Source organism: Podarcis melisellensis, assembly GCF_964234715.1.
Source record: "Podarcis melisellensis genome assembly, chromosome: W".
Lineage (NCBI taxonomy): Eukaryota > Metazoa > Chordata > Lepidosauria > Squamata > Lacertidae > Podarcis > Podarcis melisellensis.
The window spans coordinates 4,115,279-4,137,679 of NC_138535.1; the positions used below are offsets into that span (position 1 = coordinate 4,115,279).

The following is a 22,401-nucleotide window of genomic DNA, read 5'->3' on the forward strand; positions in this document are numbered from 1 at the left end:
GATAATGCAAAATGCTTTAAAGAATGGCAAAAAGCACTCTCTAGATTTATCTGGCAGGGGAGGAAACCCAGAATTAAATATAAATTAGTTACGGATTCTAAAGAAAGAGGGGGATTTTCCCCGCCAGATTTAAAAATCTATTTTGAAGCTGCTGCACTTTGCTGGATTAAAGAATGGATGCAACTAGAAGACACAGATCTATTATAGAATCACAGAATCATAGAGTTGGAAGAGACCACAAGGGCCATCGAGTCCAACCCCCTGCCAAGCAGGAAACACCATCAGAGCACTCCTGACATATGGTTGTCAAGCCTCTGCTTAAAGACCTCCAAAGAAGGAGACTCCACCACACTCCTTGGCAGCAAATTCTGTTACCAAAAAGGACCAATGCGGCAGCAAGCAAAAGCTGTAGCAGCTTCGTCAGCTGCTGGTAGCTGGAAAGCCAGACAGGATGTTTGTGACTGTTGCCATGGGAAGAAAGGGGCAGTCCATTCTGTACTGAGCACCGGATGTTAGCTCAGTGTGTGTCATGTGACCCGTACTGGAAGTACATGGGTGGAGTTTATTCTCACTGCTGTTGAGTGCAGACATGTTTCTCTGTACTGCTGTAAGAGACAGAAATAAAAGAATGTAAATAGATTTCTGTCTGCTTCTTTCCCCTCCCTGGGGATACCAAGGGGAGAGGGAAGGAATGGTGTGTTCTTCTCACATCTGGGAAGGATCGCCGATAAGAGACCTCGCCAGTTTTCCTGCCGGGAGTCGCAGGGGGAGGTCTACAAGGAATTCAGCCGGTGCCTACGGGATGGCACATTCCTCTGACCGAGGCAGAATTCCAACAATGGTAGCAGAGCTGCTGGTTTTCGTCCCTCCGTCGAACTCTGCAATGAGAGGTTGATCCTCTGCCCTACGGAAAGAAGATAAGTCTGCCTACAGCCAGAAGCTGAACAGACGAAGAGACAGCCAAGCCACGGAGCCCCAAGGTATGAGAATTTCGGGCTAGAAGTGTGAATGCAGATTGAGTTATTCTCTGGTTCACGGGAGCAGCGTTTGGGAAAAACAGCTCCGAGAGAGAAGGCTTGCATTCCAGAGATTCTTGTGGTTTCCTGTACAAGAAAGGAATGCACAGTTGCTAAGCAACGCCCGTCAGAGCAGTAGAAATCTACCAGAAGTGGGTTGGACTGAAAGGCTGTGCCTGAGAGAGGCGAAAACAACGCTTTTGTTTTGGCTACAGTATCTCACGAACTATTGGAAGGGGACTTTCCAAAGCAGCTAGCGTTAGAGCTGCCAGGTGCCAAGAGCATAAACAACCAGCTATTGGATTTTAGCAGGCTTGAGAGTGAGAGCAAAGGCAAGGACTCAAAATGGATCCCAAGAAGGGGGGAGCCCTGCCTTTTCCACCCCCCTAACTAATGACAATTACTCATCTTGGTCTATTAAGATGAAGGCCCTGTTGCAGAGTCAGAGACTGTTTGGGGTGATTGAGAACCCCATCCCTGCAGCACCAACGCGTGCTTGGGAGTCACAGAATGTGAAGGCCAGGACGGCTATAATTCTGTGTGTTTCAGATTCCCAGCTTGTGCATATTCAGGATTTACAATACGCACAAGAGGTTTGGGACACGCTGCGAAGGACACATCAGAGAGATGCTGGTTCTTCAGCGTTGCTGTACTTTGAGAAGCTGACCAATCTGAGGCTTGCGCCTGATGGAGATGTTCAAGCGCACCTGACGGAAATGAAATATCTGCGGCAACAGATGGTGGAACGTAATTTCCGTCTGCAGGAGGAAGTGTTTTGCTTCATGGTGATAAACAGCCTGAATCGGACTTACAAAACGGTTGCCAGTCAGCTTGGATCCCTACCGGCGGCACAGTTAACCGCGGAGAGGGTGTATGCGGTTGTGCTTAATGAACATGACAGACTTGCAGCACTGGAGGTAAAAGACAGGGGGAGGGAAGAACGGAGTTCTAACGCCCCCACTGTTGTAACTACTGGAGAAAATGCTGTAGCTTTCAACGTTGTCCGATGTTACAATTGTGGACAAACTGGGCATCTTCAGCGGAGCTGTAAGAAGCCGCGTCAGCACAAAGGAGCCAAAGGGAGCTCTACAAAGTCTGAGGCGTCAGGCAAAAGTCATACCACGTCACAGGCGAAGCCTGCAAAGGTTATGATGTCGCTAAAAGCCACACTAGAAGCGGGGAACTTCTTCGTTCTGGACACGGGAGCGACGGTTCATATGTGTCCACACAGAGGACTATTTTCAACGTTTAAGAAGCAAAGCTTCGCTGTGCAACAAGCCAACGGTCAGGAGCTGGAAACGACCGGGATTGGAACTGTGTATCTTGAAAGTCTGAACTTCACTATAAACAATGTTTACTAGGTTCCAGAGTTGAAGTTCAATCTGCTAAGCGTTTCGCAGATTGCTAAGAAGGGACTAAAACTGTCCTATGATGCTGAAAGCTGCAAGATCTACAAAGATGGAGAGTTGTATCTTACTGCCAAAGAGAAAGATGGACTGTATTTGTTGACTTTTGATCAAAGTGATTACATGGAATGTAATTGTTGTGATTCTAACATAATCTCTTTTGCAGGTGTATCCAAGAAGAACGCCAAGCAGGTGACCTCAAGGGTCGACAGGGCATTTCAGCGGGTGTATGCTGATGTGATTGGTCCTCTAGCACCTTCTAGAGGCAATGCAAAATATTACCTTGTGTGTGTGGATTCTTTCACAAATTTTGTCTGGATTTATGTTTTGGAGAAACCAAAAGAAGCCTTAGAAAGGTTTAAAGAGTTTTGTGACAAGGTTAAAAATATGCATGATGCTAACATTGCTTGTCTTTTCACAGATGAGAAGCCAATGTTTCTTTTACAGGATTTCCAGAGGTTCCTGCAGAAGAAAGGGATAAGACACAAAATTGCTGCTTCCGAAGAAGCATGGAACAGGGGTGTCTCTGTTAGGGTGAACAAAGAATTGCAAAAGGGGATGCATGCACAATTGCTTAGTTCACATCTGCCACATGAGTACTGGGCTGAATCGCTATTGTCGTATACTTATACGTGGTTGAGGAAGGTTTCAAAAGAGTTGGGAAGTTCTCCTTTTGAGAAACTGTTCCAGAGAAAACCTTCAGTTGCCCATTTCAAGGTTTTTGGGTCTCATGTGAGAACAGAAGCTCCAGGTGGAGTAAAGAATGCCAGAGGCATTTTTGTGGGATATGAAAAGGGTCTCTACAGAGTAATTTTGTCTGAGTCTGGTCAGGTGATTCTCACAAAATTTCTAGAGAGTGCTCCTGAACAGGAGAGAGTGATTGTTCACACATTTCCCACAGGAGATGATGATTCTGATGATGATGATTTTATTGATTACAGTGGTACTGATGATGACAGTAGTAGCTCAAAGAGCTCAGTTGAAACAGTCATTGAGAGGAAATCTCACATAATGGCTAGACCCTCAGAGGAGGAGGACGAACCACTGATTACCTTTAGTAATGGTTCTCCAGAGAGTTCAGAGGCTGAACCAGAAAGCAGAGAAGATCAGCACCTCATACGAAGGTCTGAGAAAGCAACAAAGGGTGTACCACCAAAGAGGTATTCACAAGAGTTTGCCAACTTAGCTGTTGCATGTGTTGCTGTTGTAAACAACCGAGGACAGATTGAAGCTGTGTCTAAGTCAGAGACAAAGACACAACAGAGAGTTGCTAGCCAAGGTAATGCAAATGCACTCATTCCTTGGAAGTCAAACAACCAGAGAGGTACATTGGTGAAACCAGTGGTGGGTAGTTCCAAGGGTGGAACTGAAACAACAGGGGAATGTTATATGTATAACAACTGTTTGTTTTCTTCTCTGGATGACGCTTTGCTCGCAGCACGCATTGATACTTTTGGGGGAGTATGTTACCAAAAAGGACCAATACGGCAGCAAGCAAAAGCTGTAGCAGCTTCGTCAGCTGCTGGTGGCTGGAAAGCCAGACAGGATGTTTGTGACTGTTGCCATGGGAAGAAAGGGGCAGTCCATTCTGTACTGAGCACCGGATGTTAGCTCAGTGTGTGTCATGTGACCCGTAATGGAAGTACATGGGTGGAGTTTATTCTCACTGCTGTTGAGTGCAGACATGTTTCTCTGTACTGCTGTAAGAGACAGAAATAAAAGAATGTAAATAGATTTCTGTCTGCTTCTTTCCCCTCCCTGGGGATACCAAGGGGAGAGGGAAGGAATGATGTGTTCTTCTCACATCTGGGAAGGATCGCCGATAAGAGACCTCGCCAGTTTTCCTGCCGGGGGAGGTCGCAGGGGGAGGTCTACAAGGAATTCAGCCGGTGCCTACGGGATGGCACATTCCTCTGACCGAGGCAGAATTCCAACAAATTCCACTGTCGAACAGCTCTTACTGTCAGGAAGTTCTTCCTAATGTTTAGGTGGAATCTTCTTTCTTGTAGTTTGGATCCATTGCTCCGTGTCCGCTTCTCTGGAGCAACAGAAAACAACCTTTCTCCCTCCTCTATGTGACATGCTTTTATATATTTGAACATGGCTATCATATCACCCCTTAACCTCCTCTTCTCCAGGCTAAACATGCCCAGCTCCCTTAGCCGTTCCTCATAAGGCATCGTTTCCAGGCCTTTGACCATTTTGGTTGCCCTCCTCTGGACACGTTCCAGTTTGTCAGTGTCCTTCTTGAACTGTGGTGCCCAGAACTGGACACAGTACTCCAGGTGAGGTCAGACCAGAGCAGAATACAGTGGCGCTATTACTTCCCTTGATCTAGATGCTATACTCCTATTGAGCGTAGCGTAGGTTGTCAGCACCCGGGGCAAGGCAAGTAATTTGCGCCCCCTAACCCGTGGATTTGCGCACCCTAACCCCCAGGTGTTGCGCCCGGTGCGGCCAGCCCCCCCTGCACACCATTTGCCCTCCTCCAGTCTGCCAGGACTTCGCCTGTTCTCCAGGAATTCTCAAAGATGACTGCCAGTGGTTCTGAGATCACATCTGCCAGTTCTTTTAATACTCTTGGATGCAGTTCATCTGGCCCTGGAGACTTGAATCCATCTAGACTAGCCAAGTATTCTTGTACTATCTCCTTAGTTATTCTGGGCTGTGTTTCCTCTGCTGAATCATTTGCTCCAAATTCTTCAGGTCGGGCATTGTTTTCTTTATCGGAGAAGACTGAGGCAAAGAAGGCATTGAGGAGTTCAGCCCTTTCTGTGTCCCCTGTTTGCATTTCACCATCTTCTCCTCTGAGTGACCCCACTGTTTCTTTGTTCGTCCTTTTGCTACGAACATACCCATAAAAGCCTTTTTTGTTGCTTTTAACCTCTCTAGCAAGCCTGAGTTCATTCTGTGCTTTAGCTTTTCTGACTTTTTGAATGTTGCATTTGACTGCACCAATGGATTACATCCCACAGGGATATTGTGCTGAGCTATCAGCATACAGACGCTTTACCGACTACCATCAACAAATAAGGAAGATCCCTGCCCCAGGGAACCAACAATGTACCGTACATTTTAGCAACAGGGAAACAACAGAGGGAAGTTTTTATTTTATTAAATAATAAGTTCAGGGAAGTGAGAGATAAGGCTAACAAGGGATGACTACGCACAAGCGTAGTCTCATTTGCTTGGGATGTACTTCAGCAGCATGCAAGGCCTCACAAGCGACATCACTTTTGGAGGAAGACGGGGGGGATACTTACAGTGCTTTTGTACACCAGGAATGAGAAACCCATGGTCCTCCAGATGATGTTGGGCGGTATCCCACATCATCGCTGCCTGAAGTCCAGCAGCATCTGGAGGGCCTATTGCACACTGAATGCAGTATTTCAACAACTTAATCATGATTCAATTGAGAGTAAACTTCACCTCCAGTAACTTGACTGACACTCTGCTGAATCAAGAGGCCCAGTTAAAGGGATTTTAATGCCATTCAAGGCTTGTGAAATTCTTACCTATTTTCTCCAAATTCTTTCTCCAGCTGGCTCAGGATCCTTCTTTTCTGAGCACTGCATGGGGTGATGATCCCAATGTTGCGAAAGCTGACGTCTCTCTTTTTGCTTTTAATTAACTTCATTAATTCTATTACCAGCTTAACTTCCTGGAGATTAATGAAGGAACTGAACAAGAAAGAAATAGAAGGGGAGGGAGAAAGGGATGAGCTGAAGGCCTTGTATTTGGATGTGTGCCTCATTTTAAAAGTTATCACAGATTCTCTCTCTTAGGGTTCTTTTGGGACATACACTCAAAGAACTGTAGAGTTGGAAGGGACCCCAAGGGTAATCTAGTCCAACCCCCCTGCAATGCAGGAATTCCAACTAAAGCACTCATGACAGATGGCCATCCAACCTCTGCTTCAAATCCTCCAAGGAAGGAGAGTCCACAGTCACCTGAGGGAGTCCATTTCACTGTCAAGCAGCTCTTACTGTCAGAAAGTTCTTCCAGGTATATAGTTGGAGTCTCCTTTATTGTAACCTGAAGCCATTGGTTTGAGTCCTACCCTCCAGAGAAGGAGAAAACAAGCTTGCTCCATCCTCCATGTGACAGCCCTTGAAATATTTGAAGATGACGGTCATATCTCCTCTCAGTCTCCTCTTTACCAGGCTAAACATACCAAATTCCCTCAATGGTTCCTCATAAAACTTGGTTTCCAGACCCTTGATCATCTTGGTCACCCTGCTCTGCACATGTTCCAGCTTGTCATCACCCTTCTTAAATTGTGGTGCCCAGTACGAGACATCATATTCGAGGTGTGGTTTGACCAAGGCAGAATAGAGTGGTACTATTACTTTCCTTGATCTGGACACTAGACTTCTGTTGATGCAGTTTAGAAGATCATTATATTTTTTTGCTGCTGCATCACACTGCTGACTCATGTTAAGCTTGTGATCTACTAAGACACATACTACTAACAATGCCTTGTTAGTAATATAAGATGGTGTCCCCCATCTTATATTTGTGCCCTGAACAGTGCTAGATGACCTCAAAGATTGCTTCACAATCTTAGCTTTTTAAAAAACTCTTAAGTGTGCCCACCCACCAACAGCTAAGGAGAACATGGCCACAAAAGCTGCCACATGCTCTTATTGTGGTGGAAAGTGGGAAAACACCAGATCATGATTGCTGCAGCCTTCCCATTGGGACATCTGGTTGCTCACTGTGAGGACAGGGTGGGGGATTTGATGGGATTCTGGCCTGATCCAGCAAGCAAGCTCTTCTTATGTTCTTGTTCAAATCAATCTGTGGCAGGTAAGTTACCCAAAGATCAGATCGTGAAGCTGAGGCTCCAATACTTTGGCCACCTCATGAGAAGAGAAGACTCCCTGGAAAAGACCCTGATGTTGGGAAAGATGGAGGGCACAAGGAGAAGGGGATGACAGAGGACGAGATGGCTGGACAGTGTCCTTGAAGCTACCAGCATGAGTTTGACCAAACTGCGGGAGGCGGTGGAAGACAGGAGTGCCTGGCGTGCTGTGGTCCATGGGGTCACGAAGAGTCGGACACGACTAAACAACAACAACAACAACAAGTTACCCAAATTGTCCACCAAGCCAGAGTTCCACACCACACAGCAGACCTTTCAAATGTAGCAGGGATGACACCATATACCTGTAGTCCAGCAACAATCTGGGTTTATAACAGCACCTCTGGGAGGGAAACAGGTTTCCCCATTCCTGTCCTACAATAGAGTTCAGGACTAAATCAGGGGTGGTGCACCTTTTGTTGGGACTCCCAACTCTCATAGCTCAGGGTGGGGATGGTAAGAGATTGCAGACCAGCCATGAGCTCCTTACTCCAGGATGAGAGAGGGACCCTTGGGGTGGGGGGCTAAGCAGGGCTCTTTAGCTTTTTCTGAGGGCTGGATTAGATGGCCAGTGTGTGGCAGCTGTGAAAATGCTATGCTAGGGAACATTAGGAAAGGAGTGAAAAATTAGTGATGTATGGAAGTGATAGTGATGTATGGAAGTGAGAGCTGGACCATAAAGAAGGCTGATCGCCGAAGAATTGATGCTTTTGAGTTATGGTGCTGGAGGAGACTCTGGAGAGTCCCATGGACTGCAAGATCAAACCTCTCCATTCTGAAGGAAATCAGCCCTGAGTGCTCACTGGAAGGACAGATCCTGAAGCTGAGGCTCCAGTACTTTGGCCACCTCATGAGAAGAGAAGACTCCCTGGAAAAGACCCTGATACTGGGAAAGATGGAGGGCACAAGGAGAAGGGGATGACAGAGGACGAGATGGTTGGACAGTGTTCTTGAAGCTACAAACATGAGTCTGACCAAACTGCGGGAGGCAGTGGAGGACAGAGGTGCCTGGCGTTCTCTGGTCCATGGGGTCACGAAGAGTCGGACACGACTAAACGACTAAACAACAATGAAAAATAAAACTGCCAACATCACAATGCAGTTACACAAATCTACAGTGAGACTGCATTTGGAATACTATGTAGAGTTTTGGTCGCCTCCTCAAAAAGGAAAAGGTTCAGGAAAAGGGCAGCCCAAATGATGAGGGGGATGGAGTGACTCCCCTATGAGGAAAGGTGGCAGCATTTGGGACTTTTTACTTTAGAAAACAGGCAACATGATAGAAGTGTATGAAATTACACATTGTGTTTTAAGTTTTCATTGTTTTTATCTGTTAAGTTGCTTTGAGATTTGTTTGTGTAAAAAGCAGCTAACAAATGTAATTCATAAAAAACAGTGTTGGCTGTATGTGGGATTTTAAATTTTGTTTCTTTATTTTACTCCTGCTAGCCACTTTGAAAAGTGCGACTACAAATTCACAAAGCAAATAAATGAAAAACTTACTTGCTCTCCTGTTCTTCCTGGCCATCCAAAACATCAAAGAGGAGGTACGGTAGGAAGGGCCATTCCAAAGAGAATCGGCTCTCTTCTGTCCATCTATAATGCAATGAGAAATCATAATAGCTTTTAAAAAGCAGTGTGCTGAGGTCTATTTGCTCAATTCTTCACTGCAGGAGGAAACACTATCCGTCACATAATCATTCACATGATGTTCCCCACATAGAGAAAACTAGCATGTCAGGGAGGTGGTGTGGGGGATGACAGAAACTGTTCTCCCTGATGTCATCGTTTTCTACATGAAGGGGAATATTCAAACAGCATGACAAACATATTCAGCGAATAGCAGTGGAAGGGCAAAAAATCCAGAGGCTTATACAGAAAAATCCAGAGGCTTATATAACCTCTTACAATAGCAGAAATGCAAGTACGTTTAGAAAATAATCAAATTTCATGGCTGTTAGGATATCAGCCGAGATCATTTCTTACAAATACACAGATTAAAAATGAAGCTACAAGTAAACTAACAGAATATGAAAATATAGTAATAAGAGATAGCATTTCCCTTTTATTTTTTTAAAATAATATTTATTAACAGTTTAAAGACTACAAAAGAAAGAAAAAGAATTAAACAAAACAATACAATACAATACAAAAACAAAAACACTACATAACACTAACACTAAAACATTGAATTAACAAAACAAAACAAACACAATTTAAAACACATCCAATAATTTCAATATCTTATCTTTCATTCACTTGTTTCCTCACACCTCCCTTTTTGTATTCCACTTCAATTAACTGTTTCAGCAATTCCTTTCCATCTTCCTCTGTTTTCTGTCCTGTAATTTAGCTTAACATATTCTAACCTTATTTTTTCCCTTTAATACATTAATAATCTATTTGTACTTAGTTCCTTATTATAATAATAGCATTTCCCTTTTATAGGTAAAGGTAAAGGTACCCCTGCCCATACGGGCCAGTCTTGACAGACTCTGGGGTTGTGCGCCCATCTCACTTAAGAGGCCAGGGGCCAGCGCTGTCCGGAGACACTTCCGGGTCACATGGCCAGTGTGACATCGCTGCTCTGGCGAGCCAGAGCTGCACACGGAAACGCCGTTTACCTTCCCGCTGGTAAGCGGTCCCTATTTATCTACTTGCACCCGGAGGTGCTTTCGAACTGCTAGGTTGGCAGGCGCTGGGACCGAGCAGCGGGAGCGCACCCCGCAGCAGGGATTCGAACCGCCGACCTTTCGATCAGCAAGTCCTAGGCGCTGAGGCTTTAACCCACAGCGCCACCTGTGTCCCATTTTCCCTTTTATACAAAACACTTATTGAGAACCAATTTTGCCCCCAACAAAATCTAAAAAGCTGGTGGGAATTAAATTGGGATATAAACACTGAAGAGGTTAAACAGAACAATTTATGGACAAAAGCACCATATACATTTCTGTCAGCAACTATTAGGGAACGTTCACTAAAAATTGTACATGGATGGAATTTAACACCATCATTTTTAATATACAGTATATTAAAAAAGAAAGAACAAGAAAGTGGTTAGAATGGAAGAAAAAAATTAAAGTATCAAATTAGGTTGCTGGAAAGAGTCAGGTTTGAGGCCTATGATCATGCACAGAATTTTCATTCAACTAAGTACTCACCAGTAGTGTCAGAGCAAGTACATTCATTCACACAAACACACCAGATACGATGAGCTAAAGCAGGACCCTCCAGGTGTTGCTGGAATACAACCCCCACCATCCCTGACCACCAGCCAAAATTCCAGGGTAATATGGAACCGATGTCCACACTTAGGTCACCTTTTCATGAAATGCCTGTTGCCTTGAGGCAAGGTAAAAAAATTAGTAAGATGTCTACACACCGGTCAGTTTTCAGGGCATGGTCGTAGATGTAATTGGAAGGGAAGAGGCAGATCTCTGGGTGCATCCTGTACTGAGTCCTCAAGCACAGGACTGGAAGCCTGTCACTGTGTTTTTCTTGGATTTGCCCATTCAGGTGTCTGCAGAGTCGGCCCATCAGAGACTGCCTGTAGCCGTAATCCTCAGCTTTCTGCCAAAGCAAGGGAGGGGAGGAGGAGTAAAACTTTCAGGGAATGGGTTAAGCACAGGCAGCAACAATTAAAGAACAAGAGATGAGAAGTAGAAGCATGCATATGTACTCAGTACTTGGTCTGGGCCCCTCAATGCGGCGTGGCATGGACGCTGTCAGCCTGTGGCACTGCTGAGGTGTTATGGAAGACCAGGATGCTTCAATAGCAGCCTTCAGCTCTTCTGCATTGCTCGGTCTCATGTCTCAGAGGTCCAATATTGCTCTATTTGCAATCCTTGTTTTGCTGATTTCATTTAATATTCTAATTTTCTGAGATTGTTAATTTGGGGTTTTCATCAGCTGTACGCTGATCATCAGAATTATAACAAATAAAGGCTTGACATATCTCGCTTTGCATGTCATGAGTCTATCTCATATATTAGTTCCACCTTTTAAGTTGAATTACTGAAATAAATGAACTTTTCCACGATATTCTAATTTTCCGAGTTTCACCTGTATTTGAACTAGAGATTAGGAATGAGTGAACTATTCTGGGCTACCCAAGAGGCTTGGGAAGCAGTCCCACAAAATAACCCAATCTTTTATTTATTTGAAAGTGGGAAAGATGGCAGCGTAAGAGGGTGCAGGAACTTCTCCCCTCTCCTTATGCTCTTTGCAGCATATCAGAACTAAGAGAAATGGTGGTGCTTGAGAAAAATAAAAGTCTCTCAAAGACTACTGCTATGGGAATATCCCTTGATATACATATAAAAAATTACATTCTTAAAGCATTGGCCCTATCTACTCTTGCCTCTGCCCTACCAGCCATTGGAGTGTCTCCCAGAAAAACAGTACTTGGTATATACACTTCTTTTTAACCCAAAGGGATGTTGTCTACCAACATGGTAATCACACAGGCTGATTTCACAGAAACTCGCAGAATTGTGTAAATAATTTGATCAGATAAACTAATTGAATCATTTTCACCGTAGGCAGCTCATACACCATTAAGGACCTGATAGAAGTTTTACTTTATTTATGCCAAAAGCAGGGTCATTAGATGCTTATAAACAGCCTGTCAGTTTTCAGCTCTACAACTTTTTTCTGGGATAGTCAAAACACCTTAATTGTTGACATACTCACCATAGATTTAACTGTAGGAGGGAGCTGCTTTGGGTCTCCAACCAGGACCAGCTTTTTGCAGCCATGAATGAGTGGGATGATAGTTTCAACCTCACAAGCCTGCATGGCCTTTTAAAAAGACAAAGGGACCAGTTTAAATGAGAGAGATAAGATCTCGCCGCACAAGTCGCCTTGTATCAAATCCTGCTATACCACATCTGCAACTCATCCATTCTGACATAATAGCCTCCCCTGACCCTCTGGATCCAGTTTTCAGGAGTCTGGGGTGGAAGGGAAGAGGCCAGGATCTTTCGATCCAATCCATAGCAGGGAGCTACTCAAGGATCTTGCTTAAAAAAAATAAATTCCTAGCTCTCCAACATTTATTTGGTTGCCTCCAACTTCAATACAATTTGCTTTCCCTGTATGATTACTTTGATATAGTTCAGCTTTCCCACCCCAGCTGGTGCCTTCCAAAAATGTTGGAACGACAAGTTGCATCAACTGAAGCTGTATCACATAATGCTAAACCACACATCTTAATGTTAGCGTGCAAACAAGACTAGTAGAACACTGGCTGAACCCCCCAAAATGGGATAGATCACTGCCAGTTTTTAACTCTGTGAGTAGATCGCAGTCTCTTGGGAGTTGGCCACCCCTGGACTACAGCAACTGAATTCTGAAGTTACAGATAGGTAGCCGTGTTGGTCTGCCATAGTCAAAACAAAAAAAATTCCTTCCAGTAGCACCTTAAAGACCAACTAAGTTAGTTCTTGGTATGAGCTTTCGTGTGCATGCACACTTCTTCAGATTCCTGATGTCAGATTTATGTCCGTTTATTCTTTGGCGTAAGGTTTGGCCTGTTTGTCCAATATAGAGAGCTGAAGGACACTGTTGGCATTTGATGGCATACACAATGTTAGACGATGAGCAATTAAATAGTCCCGAGATGGTATGTGTGATGTTGTTGGGGCCAGTAATGGTGTTGTCCAGGTGTATGTGGCAGCAAAGTTGGCGTCTGGGTTTATTGCAGGCTCTGGTTTAGGAATCACAAGACAGAGAAACCAGTAGGAGAACACTTCAATCTCCCAGGACATTCTATACAAGATCTCAAAGTAGCTGTTTTACTACAAAGGAATTTCAGAAATAGACTGGAAAGAGAAGCTGCTGAATTGCAACTTATTACCAAACTTAAAACCATGTCTGAACAAAGACATTGGATTCTTATCTCATTATACATGACAAAGCCATTTTTCACCTTCTCACCCCTTGCTTTTTCCTGTAAGACCTATTGCAGTCCCTAAGAGTCGTCAACAGGCTCATCACAGCTATCTGCCAATCACCCATTCCTACCACCCTTCTGAGTAATACCCCTCCCCACCTTCTCACTATATAGAAGGGTCTGGTAACTTCTGTTTCAGTGTATCTGAAGAAGTGTGCATGCACACGAAGGCTCATACCAAGAACTAACTTAGTTGGTCTTTAAGGTGCTACTGGAAGGAATTTTTTTGTTTTGAATTCTGAAGTGTGTGTGGGGTTTTCTGTTTTTGTTTTTAAAGGGTGGCAGCAGCTTCTTCAACTTGAGATTTAAGTTACCTAGGCATCGAACTCAAAATTTCCACCCTCAAAATGTGCAAAGCACTCATGACCAGGGCTAGGGATGGTGTCAACTTTCGCTAAATGGTACAACTGGGAACCTGCATGGTTGAAGACCGAGTGCTTTCAACTGATGGCCTACATTTATAATGCGGACACTTAATTTAGGCATCAGGCTGTCAGGTGAGAAGCGTGTCTTGGCAGCCTACAGCTGTTCATATAATTCTATAAAGCTGTTAATATAGTTCTATAAAATTCCATGCTCACCCCTTCCTGCCCCAGGTATCTTTGGGTATGACTCCTCTGGAAGAATTTTCAATGAGGGGCATGCTGCTCAGCACCAACATGCTTGGGCTGGATGAACAGCAAAAGGAAGGCTTTCAATGTAGTGATTAGGCCCAGGGTCAGAGAAAGAGGAGGCAAGCTACTGTGCTTACTGATTAAAGTTTTAAAAAAACAAAACCAAAAAAACCCCAACAGCAAACTGTAAACCTGATTCATTGTAGAGGTGCAGAAAGAAAAAAAGGTTGCTTCGCAGATTATTCAGAGCTGTTTTCTGAGCTCAGGTTTACAGAAGAGTGTGTTTCTGGGTCTAAGGAATTTGTAAGCATTTAAAGCTCCTGAAGGGAGTTATGTACTCTGAAACGTATAGAGCAGCAACAGTAGAAATACATTTAATCAGTAAGCACAGCAGCTTGCCTCCTCTTTCTCTCTTTTTGTCTTCATGCACACACCAGGCCCACAGTACCAACCACTAAAGAACAAGTGCCAATCAGGGATTTAGGTGAGATGCTTTCCCCACTGTGACATGCTATTAGGGTTAGGCTGGTCAGGTGAATTAGCAGGTGATCATCTGGTTGGATCAAGTGGTTCATGGCCTCCCAGGCTTAGAGCTTGACTGGAGCTGCTTCGCTGACATAAATGTTATTTAGTACTTATGTAGCGATTTTCCATAAGCATTCAAAGAGCTTTCTGTAATTATGTAAAAGGTTCTTGCAGAGAGGGGCTTGCCTAAGGCTACTCATGGGTAGCTGACATGATGTCCTCCAGAAGGCAGCTGTCTTGTGTGCAGAAGGTCCCAGGTTCAGTCCTTGGCATCTCCAGGTAGGGCTGGGAGAGATTCCTGCCTAAAACCTTGGAGAGCTGCTGTAAGTCAGTGTGGACAATACTGAGCAAGATGGACCAATGGTCTGATTTAGTATAAGGCACATTCCTATGTTCCTAAGGAGTCCCCAACCTTTTTGGGCTCAAGGGCATATTTGGAATTCTATTGTATTTTTCACTCTATAGGACGCACTTTTTCCCCTCCAAAAATGAAGGGGAAATATGTGTGCGTCCTATGGAGTGAATGCAGGCTTTTGCAGGCTTTCCTATGGAGCGGATGCAGGCTTTCCTATGGAGCGAATGCAGGCTTGCGGATAGCTGCCTGAAGCCGGATAGCAGCCTGCAGCCTGAAACCCAGGGAGCGCAGTGCCAACTCCCGCTGCGCTCCCCCAGCTTCAGGCAGCTATCCGCAAGCCTTCGGAGCCCGGCGGGAACTCCCGCTGTGGTCGGAAGGCTTGCGGATAGCTGTCTGTTCTGGGGGCTGGGGTCGGGGAAAGCTTGAGCTTCCCCTGCCCCCAGCCCCGCAAGCCCCTGCCCCCAGCCCCGCAATCTTGCCGCCGCTCCTGGACCTGTTTTGGGGGCTTCCCCCGCCCCAGCCCCACGGCTAAAAACGAAGCCGCGCACAGCCTCTCCCGGCTGGAGAGGTTGCACGTGGCTAAAGAGGAAGCCAAGACAGCCAGCAGGATGGATCCCACTCGCTGTCTTGGCTTCTTTGCTCTTTGGAGCTGGGGGGGGGATATTTTTTCCCCTTTATCCCCCCCCCCAAAAAAACCTAGGTGCACCCTATGGTCCGGTGCGCCCTATGGAGCGAAAAATACGGTAAGTAACAGTTAAGGACACAAGAAAATACTTATTTCACAAAAGAAAAACTGGCAATGATCTGACTCCCCCGTCTGCCCCCCCCCCCTTTGGCAAACCACCTATGCACGCCTTGAAATAAAAAAGAGGGAAAAAGCAGGCAACACCACTAAAAACAGTCAAAACACATCAAACAAAAAAAGCTGCCTTGAGGGCTTTTAATGTCAGAAGAGGGTGCTGGTGGTGGGGAAACATTTGTATAAATACAAAACAAGACAGCCAAAGTGAACAGGGCTGTTTCTGCAATCTGTAAAAGGTACTAAAGACACCCTCCATCCTCCTGCCCCAAATATCCCCTTGCTACTGTAGTGCCTATATCCCCCACTAACCATGTCCACGATGACGCAGCTCAGAGGATCACAGTCCAGCCGCTGGAATACTGCACCCAGCAGGCTGCTCCCACTGGTGCTCAATGTGCAGCAGATGATGTGAGACTCCAGGATGATGTTCGTTTTCATGTCGCTTTGCGATCGCCCACAAACCTGGGAAACACAAGAGCCAGGAACTTCCTTTTTAAGAGCACCTAATTTTTAGACAGAGACCAGTTTTCTTTCAGCTGCCTGTTTTGTTTTTGCAACAGCAGCCATGGTCAGGCAGCCAAAACAAGTCCATGCTCAGTCTGTGGTTGAAGATGAAGTCAGCTGCTTTTAGAAGAAGAACTGGATTGGATGCTAAAATGACAGGCCATAGTTCTGTGAAGGGGTACCCATTTTGCATGCAGGAGGTGTCAACTTCAATCGCCAATATCTCCAGATAGGGCAAACAATAGTGACCAAGTTAGATCAATGGCCTGACTCAGTATAAAGCAGCTTCCCAATGCTCCTATGACTCAGGATAAACACAGCCAAATACCTGCTTAGAGTCCGTATGAAGGTGTATGTGTTCACCCATGTGGTGCTCAGGAATGCAACAGTGCCCCTTAGAATTTCTCTCGGTGCCCACCAAGCCACAGCCTCACCTTCTATGGCATGAGGTGGTGAGGAAAGTTACCCTAACCCAGCTTGGAAAGCACATAGGGTTGTATCCAATCCAGTGAATGAACATGACGAGCCCATTAGGCTCATTAATCTAAATGGGTAAAAATTAATTGTATACAGTCCATAGAGCTGAAAGAGGAAGTGGGAGAAAGCCACCAGCGCCCAAGCCTCCCATGCCCAAGCCAAACACAAACAAACAAACAAGCAAACCAGCCCCCCCCCAACCCAGACATTTCCTTTAAAATGTAAAAATCCCCCGGGGGGGGCATGTTGGCCCAACAAAAGTTGACATGTCCAGGATTTCCCAGACCTATGGCAACCCTAGTCTATGATTTGGCTGAGATAATGGCACGTGGCTGATGTGCAACAGAGTAGCAGCACAATCAGTGATCTGTACTAACAGGAGAGATATTCTGATTTCCTAGCTGGAGCTAATCCAAGACACAAGCACTTTTTTGCATGATGAGATGAAGCAGTTCACCAAGGTTGTTTTTAAGAGCATCTTACTGATGAAACTCATACCTCCTTCAGTTGAACAGTGAGCCTCTTGCTCTCTTCTGCAAGCCTGCGAGTTTCCTGCTCTAACTGTTGTTTCTGAAAGAAAGATGAGGTGGGTGGGAATTTACTCGTTTTTGACATGAATACTCAACCAATCATGGGGAAGGGCATAGCTCAGTGGTAGAGCATCTACTTTGGATGCAAAAGGTCCCAGATTCAATCCTCAATGGTATCTCTAGGTAGGGCTGCCAGGTAACCCTGTCTGAAACCCTGGAGAGTTGCTGCCTGTCAATGTTCCTGAACCTCAGCACTCCCGATGTTTTTGGCCTACAACTCCCATGATCCCTAGCTAGCAGAACCAGTGGTCAGGGATGATGGGAATTGTAGTCTCAAAACATCTGGGGGGGCCGAGCTTGAGGAAGCCTGAGCTAGATGGATCTATTTTCTGACTCAATATAGGGCTGCTTACGGAAAGAAAAGAAAAAAGTTCTGAACAGCCTCCCTGCTACTTGATCCCCACTTTAACTGAAGACTGAGCATTTGAGCAAGTAAAACATGTGTCTCCCCACTACCCCACATCAGGTTTCGGCCCATCCGCTGTGCCTCCAAGCCTTCACACTTTTAACTGAAGAGCATGTCTGAACTACAGTTTCAGACCATAGCCTACCGGACAGACTGAGTAGGATATAATAATCCTGGTCAAATTGCACATGGCAACTAACAAGTACCTTCTCTTTGCTTTGGCTTTCGTCTATAGCACACTGGCAAGAAAGAGCATCCAGTCGTTGATCTATCTCTTTCTTCCGCTTGTGGATGTCTTGATCTTTCCCAAGGGCTGCTCGGCCTAAGGAATCCAACCAAATGCTTTTAATTTAGAAATTTATATCCCACTTTCAAAATGGAACTTTGGTTGCTTACCATTCTCACACTGAAATTCAATGCTTCTGACATTCATTAAACTGTGGGTTTATACTGTTATATTGTTATATGGTGGGGGGATCCCTAGAAATTAATAAATGGTAAGGTTTTGATTATTTGGGATATGAAGGGAATATACAAGCTGCAGAGGAATTCCTGGGCTAGCCTATGCAAAACAACCTAGCCAAGCTACGGCCATTAAGAAACAATTGTTGTTGTTTAGACATTTAGTCGTGTCCGACTCTTCGTGACCCCATGGACCAGAGCACGCCAGGCACTCCTGTCTTCCACTGCCTCCCGCAGTTTGGTCAGACTCATGTTCGTAGCTTCAAAAACACTGTCCAGCCATCTCGTCCTCTGTCGTCCCCTTCTCCTTGTGCCCTCCATCTTTCCCAGTATCAGGGTCTTTTCCAGGGAGTCTTCTATTCTCACGAGGTGGCCAAAGTCTTGGAGTCTCAGCTTCAGGATTTGTCCTTCCAGTGAGCACTCAGGGCTGATTTCCTTAAGAATGAATAGGTTTGATCTTGCAGTCCATGGGACTCTCAAGAGTCTCCTCCAGCACCATAACTCAAAAGCATCAATTCTTCGGCGATCAGCCTTCTTTATGGTCCAGCTCTTACTTCCATACATCACTACTGGGAAAACCAGAGCTTTAACTATACGAACCTTTGTTGGCAAGGTGATGTCTCTACTTCTCAAGATGCTGTCTAGGCCTGTCATTGCCCTTCTCCCAAGAAGCAGGCGTCTTTTAATTTCGTGACTGCTGTCACCATCTGCCGTGATCATGGAGCCCAAGAAAGTAAAATCTCTCACTACCTCCATTTCTTCTCCTTCTATTTGCCAGGAGGTGATGGGACCAGTGGCCATGATCTTCTTCTTTTTTTGATGTTGAGCTTCAGACCATATTTTGCGCTCTCCTCTTTCACCCTCATTAAAAGGTTCTTTAATTCCTCCTCACTTTCTGCCATCGAGGTTGTGTCATCTGCATATCTGAGGTTGTTGATATTTCTTCCGGCAATCTTAATTCCAGCTAGGGATTCATCCAGCTCCGCCTTTCGCATGATGAACCATACAGGGCCATTAAGGGCCATTGGCAATGCAAGAGAGCTGTCCTTCCCCACTGTCCTGAGGTGTGAACAGTAACCAGGGATTTAGAAGGTATTTGAGGTGACATGAAAAGAGTGCCTTTAGCAACATGTGCTGGGAAGAAGAAAGGGAGGCGGAGAGAGAAAGTTCCATCTTGAGCAGGCAGGCTGGGAGAACAGGGAACACGCCCTTCTTGAGATGACCATGCTGTAAGATCTGGACTCCCTTTATCTAAACTCAGGTGTAAATATGTGAATAAATCATATTTCTTAAAGCTACACAAGCCTCTGCCGCACCTTGATTCTCAAAGGAACACAGATCCTGGGTGAGCACCTGGAACACCACCTAGAATTTTGCTACTGCTTAGCAGAGTGGGGGGGGGGTGACACCCAATCTTTATAACAATATCCAGTGCCAGTCAGCTCCATTGATTTCAATGGGTCTACTAACATTACAACCCAGAGGTTCCTGTTATACCCCAATTACGAAACTGATTTAAAACTGTGGGGAATGACTTTTAAGAAGACTTTATAGCTGAAGTGATTTCAGTTATATTTTTTGTTTTGTGTGTGATGCTTTATTGTTGAATTATGCTTAGATAAAGCCAGAGTAAAAGCCAGAGTATATATTTGATAAAATAAACATCTTTGGCTGCAGACCAGGATAGGATGGGAGGGATAGGATGGTGTTACGGGATTTCATCCCTGCTCACAATCTGGGAAAGGCCTGTCCCAGATAGAACAGAGACTGGGGGCTATGAAGAACCAACTTTTGAACCCCACTGTTAAGCAGACTAATTAGGAGACAGCAAATGGTGTGAGGGAGGAACCCTTTACAAACTACTCACTCATTCTGCGATTGGCCTGGGCATCCAGACTGAATTTCTGTACGTCCTTGCTGATCAATTTTTCTTCCCCCAGCCTCACCAGGTTGATGTCACCACAGTTTCCTGGGTGTGAAACAGACACTTAGAGCCCTGCTGAAGTACAGCTAGCTTTTTTAAACTAGAAAGACATTTGGCAAACTAATACTTTTGATCTGCTTAGCAAATCCTGAAATCTGCATCTTGCACATCCTCAATAAGAGTTAGAAAAAGTTCAAAAAATGGCAACCAAAATGACCAAGGGGATACAGCAACTCCCCTACAAGGAAAGGTTGTAACATTTGGGACTTTTTGGTTTAGAGAAAAGGCAAGAGGCAACAAGCCAGATGTTTATAGAATTATGCAAGGCATGGAGAGAGTGGCTACAGAAAAGTTTCTCCCTCTGTCTCATAACACTGGAACTCGTGGGTATCTTAAAATGCTAAATGCTGGAAGTCTTAGGACAGATTTTAAAAATTACTTATTCACACAGTGCACATTTAACTATGAAACTCGTTCCTCGTCAAGGTTCTTTTGCTGCAGACACCCTTAGGGCAGCTTACAGAAAACAAGACAAAACAACAAAATAAAAATACAACACTAAAACCAGTAAAAATAAGTGCAGCAAAGCTTTTAGTAGGTCTATACTGGCAGGTGGGGGAGGGTCTAATTGACTTAAACACGGAATAATGTCTTATTCTTCAGTTATGACCAAGCCAATTGCTCCCTCCAGCTATGAATTCCACAGATGAGAACTGGCCAAGAACTCATCATACCCAAAGGCTTTTCCTTGTCCTGACATTTTTCCTTGAACTCAACAATCATTATTTTCATGTCCAAGCTCCTGCCAACCCAGCAGTTTGAAAGTGCCCCAGCGTGAGTAGATAAGTAGATAACACTGCAGCAGGAAGGTAAATTGTGTTTCTGTGCGCTCTGGCACTTATCACGGTGTCCCATTGCACCAGAAGTGGTTAGTCATGCTGGCCGCATGACCTGGAAAGCTGTCTGTGAACAAACACCGGCTCCCTCAGCCTGAAGCGAGATGAGCGCCACACCCCATAGTCGCCTTTGACTGGACTTAACTGTCCAGAGGTCCTTTACCTTTTTACCTTTAATGGGGTCCAGATTAGATTATTTCAACCCTATCTAAAATAAAAAAACAGCACCAGTCTAAAACCAGTATATAATAGAGGAGCATTCATTCATTAATTTATTGAACACTGTTTATATGGAAATATAGGAAGCGTCCTTATACTGGCCGAACTCCTTAAATATTGTGTACACTGACTGGCATCAGCAAGGATGCCTCCAGCAGGGCAACACCAAAGGGTGTGGGTCAATGAGGGTGTGGGCCAACCCCCTTTTGCAAAAATAATGGTGTTAATGGGGATGGGATTTTAACTTGGGTGGGTGTTGCTTATTTGAGGGGTAGGGTTGTTTTTAGTTGTTCTTAAATGTTATGTGTTACATGTTAATTTGTATTTTGTTTTTGTATTTTTTGGTTTTATAAGACTATTTTACAGCCTTTTAAATGTGTTTGTGGGAGGGGGCGTATTGTTTTGTTTTTATTTTAACTATTTACCTTGCATTTTCATTCTGTGAACAGCCCTGAGATAGTGCGAGGAAGGACGGTATATAAATCTAAATAATAATAATAATAATAATAATAATAATAATAATAATAATAATCAGGAGGTCTCCAGGGTTTTAAGCGGGAAGCCTTTCCTAGCTCTATCTGAATATGCCAGGGATTGAACACGGGACCCTTTCTGCATGTAGATCAGATGCTCTACCACTTTAGCTATGTCCCTTCCCATTAATTAACAACAATAACCCAGCACGCCACATTTTACCTAACATAATATATGTGGTTCTTGTTATTTGCCGTTGAAATAAGACAACCTGGATCACTTCCTGGTGCAACTAGACTTCTCCATGACCCTTCCCCACTGCAGGAAGGTGGGACCTACTTGGATGGTCTGCCCCACCACGTAATGGATCCAAATGGTTTCCAAAAGGTGGCAGGGAATGTCTTATCCCATGTTGATGGCCTTTCAGCTGATTCCCTGGTGGCCCGCTGGAATGCAGAGTTAACCAGGGCTATCGACTGTCTGGCTCCAAAGCGCCCTCTCATATTGCATGGAACCCAGACAGCCCCATGGGTTTCCACGGATCTGAGGGCAATGAAACAATCGTTGAGACAGCTAGAGAGCCAGTGGCAGAAATCCCACTCCGAATCAGACAGAACATGGGTTAGAGCTCAACATTGAGCCTTTCTTAGCCGCCTCTATTGCATCTACAGAAAACAGCAGCAGAAGACTCAGGTGGTTTGCAATCTAACGGAACAACCTTTGCCATTGGGGCCTGGTGAGGACCCCGAGATCTCCTGCAATGGTTTTTTGCAAAGTTTTTTTGCAGATAAAGTTGTTCAGGTTCGGAAAGAGGTAGACTCCACCATGGGAACAGGGCTGGGGCGGGAGAGTGCTAGAGTCCTGTCTAGTCAAGTTGCATGGGATCAATTCCAATCTGTTACCTCCGAGGATGT

General features: G+C 44.9%; 1 protein-coding gene across 1 annotated transcript in view; it reads right to left on the minus strand.

The window, feature by feature from the left end:
• Positions 1–20,685, minus strand: part of LOC309361312 (putative helicase senataxin) — a 48,698-nt gene extending 28,013 nt beyond the window's left edge. Inside the window, exons 1-9 of the mRNA XM_081896202.1 lie at positions 20,633–20,685; positions 19,842–19,943; positions 17,719–17,834; positions 17,015–17,086; positions 15,845–15,997; positions 11,979–12,086; positions 10,669–10,856; positions 8,790–8,882; positions 5,938–6,102 (exon numbers count right to left, since the gene is read on the minus strand). Coding sequence (XP_081752328.1) covers positions 5,938–6,102; positions 8,790–8,882; positions 10,669–10,856; positions 11,979–12,086; positions 15,845–15,997; positions 17,015–17,086; positions 17,719–17,834; positions 19,842–19,943; positions 20,633–20,681 — 1,046 coding nt within the window. The 5' untranslated portion in view covers positions 20,682–20,685. The remainder of the gene's footprint in view (positions 1–5,937; positions 6,103–8,789; positions 8,883–10,668; positions 10,857–11,978; positions 12,087–15,844; positions 15,998–17,014; positions 17,087–17,718; positions 17,835–19,841; positions 19,944–20,632) is intronic.
• Between the last annotated feature and the right edge of the window lie 1,716 nt (positions 20,686–22,401).